The sequence below is a fragment of the Mesitornis unicolor genome, unplaced genomic scaffold, assembly GCF_000695765.1.
Source record: "Mesitornis unicolor isolate BGI_N332 unplaced genomic scaffold, ASM69576v1 scaffold29824, whole genome shotgun sequence".
Lineage (NCBI taxonomy): Eukaryota > Metazoa > Chordata > Aves > Mesitornithiformes > Mesitornithidae > Mesitornis > Mesitornis unicolor.
The window spans coordinates 1-10519 of NW_010182591.1; the positions used below are offsets into that span (position 1 = coordinate 1).

At 44.1% G+C, this 10519-nt stretch overlaps 1 protein-coding gene across 1 annotated transcript; it reads left to right on the forward strand.

Moving 5' to 3' along the window:
* Positions 1 to 104: 104 nt before the first annotated feature.
* Positions 105 to 8927, forward strand: CENPM (centromere protein M; the record flags this gene model as incomplete). The annotated part of the gene is made up of 6 exons (XM_010183837.1): positions 105 to 184; positions 3821 to 3919; positions 4943 to 5022; positions 6078 to 6169; positions 6905 to 7039; positions 8658 to 8927. Coding segments are annotated over 5 exons (477 nt in total), but the record flags the coding sequence as incomplete, so codon positions are not given.
* Positions 8928 to 10519: the final 1592 nt, after the last annotated feature.

The following is a 10519-nucleotide window of genomic DNA, read 5'->3' on the forward strand; positions in this document are numbered from 1 at the left end:
GGCCTTCGGCGCGGTGGCGGGGAGCGGGCCCCGGGGCTGTCCCCTGCTGGGCGCCGCCTTCCGGGCGGCCTCTGACCGTGCCTTTTCACCTCCTGTCCGCGCAGCTGGTGGGCTCGGACGAAGGGCTCCAGCAGAAGCTGGCAGAGGTGATCCTCCGGGAGAAGAAGGACTTCAAGATCAGTATGTGAGTGGTGTGGGGGGGCCTCCCTCTGTCCCCTTGTCAGTAGTGGCTGGGCCCTTGTCAGTAGTGGCTGCCATGCGAATTTTTGGAAGAAGTTCCTGCTTCTGAAATGCACGCCCTGAAATTGCCTGTATTGGGTTGGCCAAAAAGTCATTGCGGATGTTTGGGTTTTTTTAAATAGATGGCCATACATGTCTTGAAATGTAACTAAGTTCATTTTAAACCACAAATTCAGTATGCAACTTGATGGCTGACAGTTCAAGCTTTCTTTAGGAAAAGAAAGTGCACGATTTTGTTAACAGCTATTTATGTGGCATTGATTTCAAAATGGAAAATCAAAAGGAACATTTTTGTTGTATTTTGCTGTATTACTTCCCAAAAAGAAAAAAACACTTTGCAAGCTCATAAAAAGTTATGTGATGTATATGGTGAAGATGCCTTAAAACTACAGCAATGCCAGAACTGGTTTGCTAAATTGCGGTCCGGAGACTTTGATGTTAAAGATGCACCACATTCAGGAGGGCAAATCGAAGTTGATGATGACAAAATAAAGGCATTGACCAAATCCAGTTGACGTTTAATGACACAAGAGATTGCTCTTAATGTATCGAAACTGAGCCTTGAAAACTATTTGAAACAACTTGAATACATGAGGAAGCTCAATATTTGGGTACCACAGGAGCTTAAAGAAATTCATCTCACTAAGCACATTGATATCTGTGGTTCTTTCTTGAAACGTGAAGAAAATGATCCATTTTTGAAACGTATGATAACAGGCGATGAAAAATGGATCATCTACAACAATGACGAACAAAAAAGATTGCAGAGCAAGCATGAAGAACCAACGCAAAGCACTTCAAAAGCAGATATTCACCAAAGTTATGCTGTCAGTCTGGTGGAATTTCAAAGTTATTGTGTATTTTGCATTGCTTTCAAGGAAATGAACCATTAATTTGGACGTGTACTGTTGCCAACTGGATAAATCAAATGGTGCTATCAAACAGAAGTGTCCAGAAGCAGTGAAGCGCAAAGGTGGTGTGTTTCTCCATAATAATGCTAGGCCACGTACCATCAGACTGCTATTTGTTTTGTTCTTTATAAAATGCCTTGAGTGGCAAAACATTCACTGCTGGTGAGGTTATCAAATCGTTCTTGGAACTGTTTTCTGCTAAAAAAGATAAGAACTTTTTTGAGTGTGGAATCATGAAGTTGTCTGAAATATAGCAAAAGGTAATTGAACAAAATGGACAATATATGGTTTAATGCAGGGGTTTTTTTTCCATTAAACTCGCCTTTCATTTACCCAGGAAAAAAAACCTGTGATTACTTTTTGGCCAACCCAATGATGGCAGCTTCTGCCCCAAGTGGCAGCAGTTGGAGCTGCAGTGCCCCCTTTTCGCGGGGAGAGCAGGCTCCTGTGGGTGCCAGAGTGCGCTGCTGCGTCTGGCAGCTGCAGCAGCAAACGGTGCTGCCCGCAGGGTGAGTGATTTGGGCAGGGTTAGAAATGAGAGTGGGAATAATTCTCACATTCAGCATGTTCACCCTGCACAGGCCATTGCCCTTTGCACAGGTGTTTGATTAACAAATTGCAAGGGTTTGAGAGGAATGCGGATTTCTTCCACCCCCGCCCCAGGAAAACGAGAAGATACAGGAATTAAACATTCTGGGATGAGTACAATGCTTGCAACTGCTTGAAACCAAACACGTTTGGAAAGACGTCCATTGCTTTTGGTGCTCCTCGTAGCCATTTTCTGTTTTGCGTGCATGCACGTGCTTTTCCTCTTGAAGCTACTAAGATGCATTTGGAATTTTAACTTTAGCTGCATGACAAGTCCTGTCTTAAAAGCTTGATTAACTAACTTTTTGCAATATAATGTCCTTGACAGCTCTCTTGCCAAGACCAAATGAGTTTAGTCAGCTCTTCAGAAGGTGTTTATGTTACTTTGCTGCTGTAATCAGCCTGTAAAGGGTATGCAGTAAAGGCAAAGCTGAGCTAATGCTCTACTAGCCAGTTACTTTACTGCTCTGATCATGGCATCTTGGATGCTTGTGCTAACGAATAATTAATTACCCAATTTCCTATGCCAATCCTGCAGCTTCTGCTGAGCTGTGGAGTGTCATAACTGGATGGCTACCCAAAGTCATGGGAACTTATGTTCCTATTCCAGAGCAAGATGAATCCCTGTGCTGGTATCATTAGGGAAGCAGAAGTCTGTGACAGGTTTTTCCCACACTTGCTTTGGGGTTATAAGGTAATATGGTGTCTTGACTGGCAGGTCTACCTGCCAGGTACAGCTGTTGGGAGAAGAATTGCAGGGTTGGGGTTTTTGTGTCTCCTTCTGCTGGGGAAAAACAAAAAAACCCAAACCAAACAAGCTTCTGTAGTGCATATCTGGAGGCTGCTGACATCACTTAGTGATGGTGGTTTAAATATAATAGCACATAAAATATAGCTGATGAGTTCTGATACTTTCACCTTAGCTTCTCTCTAAACTTCACCTTAAATTTGCAAGCTTGTTTGTGTTGCAATTTGTCTTTCAAGCGCATTTGGCTCATGTCTTGTGGTAGTTTCAGAATGGTTTTGTTAAAGTATACCTTCCCTAAAAATAGGAAACAGGACACCTTTGTCTGGAGTCTGGCAGACAAAATGACAGAAAATAGAAGGAAATGTGTCCTGTGGTCTGTGGCTGCTGGAGGGAACTGTTGAGTCCATAAGATTTAATTGTTAGAAGCAGTATTCCCCAAGGAGACCAAAATCAGTGTTTCTCTCTTGGCTTCCAGTGAGGAAGTGGCTTGTGAGAGAGACTGAAATTCTGGGATTTTTGTTTCTCCAATCTAGCTTTCAGGTCATCTTCTAAAAATAGGGTGCTGATAATATTCTTCCCCATGGAAGGCCCAGATAATGCATTACTGAAGCCTCTCCTCTTGGGAAAAGACACAAAAAACCCCCACCTTGTAATTCTTCCAACAGCTGTATCAGCAGTGGTAATATAATGTAGAAGGACACCTGAACTAACCGTGTAACTCCTGACACAGTGAAAGAGATAAAAAGGAGGGTAATGGCACAATAATAGTGGTGAGCTCTTTCCGAGTGGGAACTTTATCCATAAAGCTATACTAGTGATAAATCTCTGGTTTAAGGCTTCGTGAATACAGCACAACTTTCTGAAGCACAGACACCTGAGCAGGTAGCTCCTGTGTGAGCATGGGAGCCGTATCTCTGGAATGCGACAGGAAAGCATTGACGCATTTTAACCAAAACTTGACAGCAAGATACACTGGTAAAGCATTTGGGTTCACTTTGTTAGAAGAGGCTCTTAAGAATTAAATAAAATGACTGCTGTACAGATCTGTGCAGAGAAAATGCTTCTGTGAGTCTTGGTATGCTCTAATGAGCTTTCCATTATAAACAACCTTGTCTAGCAAGTATTGCTGTGGCTGTCAGCAGCTATGAGTAGGCTTAAGATATGAGAATACCACTCAAAGAATCAGTGTCTCTTCAGTGCCCACATATTTGGTAATCAGTGGGCTTGCTGGTAACTTGCTACATGGCAAACTGCAATGGTTACGTGCTTATGGTTAAGTGGATACTGCCTTGCCAAGCTATTTGGTTAAACTGGTGAATTTATTATCTTTCAGTCACCTTGCTACATCTCTCCCCTTACCTCCCGAGAGGGATCACCTGCGGCCCAGGATAGATCTGATTGCATTTATGATTGACATCAAGAACAAACAGAGGTAAAAAGCAAGGGGAAGCTGATATTCTTCCTTGGATTGATGGCTAAATCTACATTTTTACTGTGTCACAATTGCTGAATAGTGAATTTCAAACCCAAGACTTGCTGTGGGGAGAGAGCTCAGTAATACAGATGATGCTTTTCTGGCCTCTAGCAATGGATTAGGACTGAACCACTCTGTCCAATAACATTCCTGTTGTGCACTAAGTGGCCGTAGCAGAGGGGGCAGAATTTATTCCTGGATCCTGATGTGGGATGATATGAACTGAGCTTTGGAAAGACACTGCCTATAAAATTAGATAGAAACAATGGTGGTCCTGCTAAGGTCTGTAATATGCAGATGACTGATGCGTGCTGGGCAGTGCTACCAGATAACCAGCCAGTTGCTGCCTCTGTGTCCTCGGTTCACTGGTCCTGCTGGTCCAGTGGGATCAGTGCTATGGATGTCTCTAAGCAAAAGAGAAAGATCTGCAGGGATTGCTCCCTTTTCTCTCCTCTTGTGCTCATCTTTGTGGAAATGATATTTGTCTCCCCAGGCCGTAAGTAAAGAGTTGCTAAGGCGCAAAAGTCAGCATTTTATTACTTACTTAACTTGTGACTGATGATCCTGGGCTCTCATTTACCAAAAATGACAGGCCCAGCTGTATACTTACAGCACAGATGGTGCTGCAGAGATGTGTGGGCTATCTCTTCTGAAAGAGCCCAAGTACTGCTGAAGTCTCTTTGGATATTAATGAATTGGATGCTTAGTGTCCGCAAATCACGGAGGACACCGTTCAAACTGAGTCTAACTGTTGAGTCTCGAGTAGAAAGGATACGTTATGGATTATTAAACAGCTGTGGGTATTGCAGAGGTCTCTGCTGCCATGCTTTTAGCATAGAGCATAACTCTGCCAGCTCACAGATCAGCAGATGTTAACATCACTGGTTTCCTAATTGTGCTTCTGAAAGTTACTCCATTTGTCCTTATGCTGCACTGGCTTTACCTCCCTGTCTAACTGGGTTGTCTGTGCTTTTCCGACAGCTTGAAGAATGTTGAAGCTTCCCTAGCTTATGTGGATGCCAGCTTCTTCTTGGGGAAAGTGTGCTTTCTGGTCACTGGGGGTACGTATGGCATCTGCCCTCTTCCTCCTATCTGAGCAGCTCAACCCTCTGCTGCTTTCCTTAAAACGGGGCAGTGACTTGACTTGAAACAAAACAAAGGAAAACAGCAGCTCTGTCAAAAGCTTTGTTTAAATTATATCTGAACTCATCTCCTTTTTTTACTGTTTTCTTAGATAAAACACTGTTCTCTTTTCTTGTGCTCACTTGCTCTCTCCTTTTTTTTTGTTTTTGCCAGTCAGACCAGTCTTCTCTGTCCCTAATCCCTGAATATGATTTATGTTATTGATTTTTATTTCCTGTGGCACTGCAGAAGTCTGTTCTATCTGCTCTTGCAGATCTGTCTTAATGATAATCTTAATGAGCAGTGAGAAGCATATGATACTGTGGTAGTAAAAGGGATCTAAATGCATGAGCTACTAAACTATTAAGTATAGTTCTAATACAAGACTGGTATCCCTGCTGTGTGCTGTCTGGCCCTATTGTGCCTCTAATCTTTCTTTTTTTCTCTCTCCTCCTGCCTTGAGCGGAGCGAGTGCTTTCCTGTGTACCTTCACTACTTCATCTCTGAGGAACTGGAGAAGTCAGACCATACTGCTCAGTGTTGGAACAGAGGTGCTGTGTCCCTGGAATTTGGGGGTCAGGAGGCCTAATTCTGGGGTGAGGAGGAGTCTTGGTATTGTCTTGTGATATGGCTCTCCTGACAGTGAATTCCTCAGAAACACGACCACCCTGTGATACCACATGAGCCAGGAAGGCTTCTGATTAATCAGCAGAAGGTTCTGCCCCTGCTGATAGTGTATTGAGCCCTTACCCAACATGTTAATGTTACAGTACCTTGGTAATGTAGTGATACCATTCCTGTTGTCAGTATCGTGAATGTGCTAATTCTGCTGCAAATTTTGTACCGTTCTGTTTGTACTGCTCACTGTTGCCTTACCTTTTATGGTGCTCTCAAAATTAGCTCTGGATAGTTTTGTGGATGTGGAATTTCCTGGTACTTTTCTTCACTGAATGTTGATTATGGGGTTTGTAATGTGGGAAAACTTTCCCTGTAGTTGGCAGGGTGAATTACTGCAGTGTAGACATGAATGCCATCTGGAAACTGGGAGAAACCTACTGCAGTCCTGTGCTATACTGCGAGCTGGAGGTAAGGTGCTTATTTGGTGTATGAATGGATTTGTGAATTCCACTGCGCTCTGATTCTTAGGAACATCATTACATTGTCAATAAATATATGTACATATGCTACTGTTTTGCGTAAGTGTCGGATTCCAGACTCTTCCTGCAAGAACAGTAGAGGTACAGGAGTCTGACTGTTCTGGAAATGAGTTTTCTACATTACCTGGTCCTTCCTGTGCTACTTCAAAGCCTCAGGAAGCCAAGTCTAAATTAACAAACACTTCTCTGATGTGCAAAGCCTTGGTACAGTTGTTCCTTGAGGCATTTTCTCTTCCTGGGAACCCTTGAGCGGTTATTTGCCTTGTGACTCTCTTACCCACATAATGCTTTGTGTTACCCAGGCTTTGCTGCTTTAGAGTGTTTTGCCACCTGATATACCACTCTTTACTGGAGGGAGAGTTTGACATTCAGCAGCTGCACACTTCACTTTTTGTGTGCTTATCATTCCACCCTTGGAGACTGCTTCCCCTTCCCTACTAGCAGTAATACCTGTGCCTTTGGCAACCCCGTCAGGTCTTTCAGCTGACAGTGCTGTACCTTCCTGAACGTTAGGGGAGCAAATGGGCCTCTTTGGGATTTTTCACTAGCTAGCTGCACTGAACCATACTTAAAACCAGAACCAGAGCAGGCATTTTTATCACAGCTTAGCACTGCTTTTCTTCTTTCCTATTGATTAAATAATTTCTCCATTTTTTGTTTCCAGTTGGTAGGGATACGAGTTTCGACTGCTCAACGGCTTCTTCGGATGTTACAGATCTGTGCTGGTCACGTACCAGGAGTTTCTGCCTTGTCCTTTGGCTTACTGATGAGGAGCTCTGCTGATCATTAGCTTCTCGTTGTGAGAATTCAGCCACGTTAGTAATTTTTTTCCACTTTGGGCATTCAAGCTGCTGCAGTTGGAATCACATTGGGAAGTTTTTTTGCCTGACTTATCATGACCACTCATCCAGAGCTGTTCCTAGTTGCTAATCTCTCAAGAAAAGCTCAATTCCTGTTCAGTGGATGATGTATAGTTGCTGAGGGGTAGGGCCATTTGAATTGGGGATTCCTATCCATTATTACATCTGAATCCCATTTCATGACCAAGTTTGAGTTTCACCCACTTTGCCAGTGGCCAGGAGCCACGTGTTTTACTGCGAGAATATCAGAACAGGCCACTATCCCAAATGCCATGTGTCACAGTTGAGTAGCTCAGTTGCTGTGTCCCTGAAGCACTAGGGAGAGGGAGCATGCTCCTGCTTCCTTCAGTTGAAATATAGCACCTTGGACTGACATGAACGCTCACTGCCAGGTTTTTGTCCCCACCAAGAGAATAATGGGGAAGGAAGGCTGTCCTGCAGCTTCTAGATTGCAGCTGGCAGTAAATGATCCAGCTGTGTGAGCATCTGCTCAGTGAAGTGCTCAGTATTTCCATGCCTGGTACCTGACTGGAGAGGATGGGATTCAAGATAATATAGCACCTTAGCTTTCTTTTAGATCTTTAAAGAAAAAGGGTCCATCAATAGGCTCAGGATAACAAGCAACCCTAGTCTTCACTTGTGATTTGGACAGCTGTGGACTGCTGTGCTGCAAGTCAGTCTCTGCAGACCAAGAAATAATCCTCCAGAGAGGTCAAACCTTCTCTGAGTCAAGAAACTAAGAGGTGAAAGGGCTGTAACTGAGAACACAGCAACACTTAGCATGTTACAGCCATGACAGGCAGACCATGGGAGGAGAAACATGCAGCTGCTAGTAGAAATCAGCCTTTGCTCTCAAAGCAAAGAGCCAGAGAATAGAGCTTTTCTCTCTCTCCTGTGCTCTCAAGGAGCCAAATCTAAGATTGGGTGATGCCTCTGCAAATTGTGCAGTTTGGCTCTGGAGAGCTGCAGGACTGCACTTGTCCCTCCAGCATCCGAAGGGCTGAGGCTCTGCACTCCAGGGCTGAAACACAGCAGAGTGGACTGTAGCAACATACAGAAAACATATGCTGTCTCTTGCAAGGTGGGCATACACGGTGCATAATCCCTTACTGATAGGTTCTTAGCAGCAGTAGTTCATGCCTTATTCTTACTGTAAGTTTGTAGTGTGTTTTGGAGTTGTAAGTTAATAAAGTCTATAATATTTAATTATTAGTTGTATGCTCTTTTTTTAGGCATGCAGCACTGGCTCTAAAGCCTACAAACACTTGCCCCCAGTTTGCCCTGTCAGTGAGAATGGTCCTTGCTGGTGTTTGGTGGGGAGTTGGTGGGCTGCAGTCGCGGTTTCAGCCACCTGGTGGTGGCAAAAGCTTTCCAAATATGAGCTTTCCTCCATACCGAGTTGAGCCACCTTCCAGAATACAGCTTTTCTTGAAACACTGGGATGTTTCTTACCCAGAATTGCATGCCAGGTAGAAATGAAGCCTAAAGATAATGTGTTAAGCTCCCCCCTCTGGTTTAATTTATTTAATTCCTAATAGTGTGCCTTAACGTTCCTAGGTGCAGAGCTCTAGCTGCGTGTGCTGTTTCGCTTAGCTTGTTTCCGACATCTGCGAGCAGGAAAAAGCAGAAAGCAGCACTGCAGGCTTAATCAGCTGTGAGTGTTGGCAGTCCTTGCAAAGGCAGCTCAGCAAGGCACAAAGCCTGTATCCTTGCTCAGAGGACACACAAATCCCAGCTCCCGTTGTATTGTTGCTGGCGGAGGAGGGCTAGGTTGTTTGTCAGCTGGAACAAAAGGAGCTAAGCCATTCAGCTGTGTTATGGTGCCCAAAAGGGCTGGACTCTGGCTAAAACCCAAAGGAGAAAGACATGTGCAAACTCTCACAGCTGTGTAAGAAGGATTGGGAGCTTAATGGGCATGCCCTACTTTCCACTAGCTTTGTGGTCCTGAAGGTACTAGCCAGGACCTGGCCAGCAGAGAGGGGCAATCGTGCTGAGAAACTAGTTTCTCTGCTGGTTATGCTGTCTCAACCTCTCTCTCGCTTTGGGTCCCTCAAAATAAATGAGACCATGGTTGAGAATAGACTGGTTTCGATTTGCTCTTGATGTGCAGGTGCAGTCTGGGGGAGGGAAGGAAGGGCTGCGGCGTGAAATGAGCCAGTCTTTCGTGTCCTCCACCACTGCTGTAAGGTAAGGAGGCTCTTCTGTCTCCCAGGTCACTCTCCAGTTGCCTCTAATAACTACTGGACTCTGGTAAAATCCCTTCAGCCTCAAGAGTAATTTCGCTGTGCTTCTTAACTGCTGAAAACGAAACTTTTTTGGTTCACCCAGAATGTGTTGTAGCAACCCACACGTGCTGCTGTCCATTCCTGCACCTTCAAACATTGAGGGTTGTTTTTTTTTCCACTGCTGTGTTTCAGATGCAGTATTTCTTTCGTTCTACTACTTTCAAAGAAGAAAGATGCTGTCTGTACTTCCTACAGGTGGCCAAATCCCAGCTGGTACAAAATAAAATCTCGTTCCTTAAGAGCAGCATCTTGCTTCACCTTGGGGCAAATATTTTTCTTACTCTGAGGAAAAAGTCTTTACTAGAACTGGCAGGGGAAGTGGAGCGTATCTAAGAATATGACACTGTGTCTCAGGTCCATCATGTTTTACAACCAAAAGTAGTTGGGACACATCTAAAGCTACAGCTATAACTATGTAAATACCTCTAGGAACTGTCAGCTATTAGTTTAGACAGGCCATAACACTGCCCCTACTAAAGGAGACAAGGCAGCTGAGGATATCCTTCATCTGGATGGAGTAGCCAGGGCTAATGTTTAATAAAGGTCTTGTGTAAGTAGTACTTGGATTGGGATCAGAGGCACAGAAGGCCTGAAGCTGAATTAAGACTAGTGAGTCAGGTTCTCTTGTGTTTAAACATAGCAAAAGAGCTTGCCAAGCTGCCTGAAATCTAAACTAACAGATATTTTGGAGTTACTTGTTTTCTCTTCCTCTCTCTGTTGCCTCAGTTCCCTATCCCTGCGGAGGTTTACAAAGAGAAATCCCCCTACTCTCAGTGGCAGAAGTACCCATGAGCATTGCTGGTTTGGCTGTTTCAGTTTGTGGACGTGTTTTTGTTTGTCAGCTATGTCAGCAAAATTAGTGTAAAAGCAGTTTAATTAGTATAGAAAACCTTGCACAAGTTGCACTGATGTAATCTTTGGTCATGCAGTGCTTTTTGTTGGGTGGGACTGAATGAGGCTGTAATAGGGTCTCTTCTGCTATGGGAGGCTGACAAACACGATTTTGCTTTCAGTCCAGTCTTTGAAGAAGATTTTGTATCCTCAGCCTACTGGCTGAGCTGCTTACGGAGGTGCTCTGTGAGATTTTGGCACAAAACAGCTTGGCTGGCATTACCTGTTGTAATATAATAATAG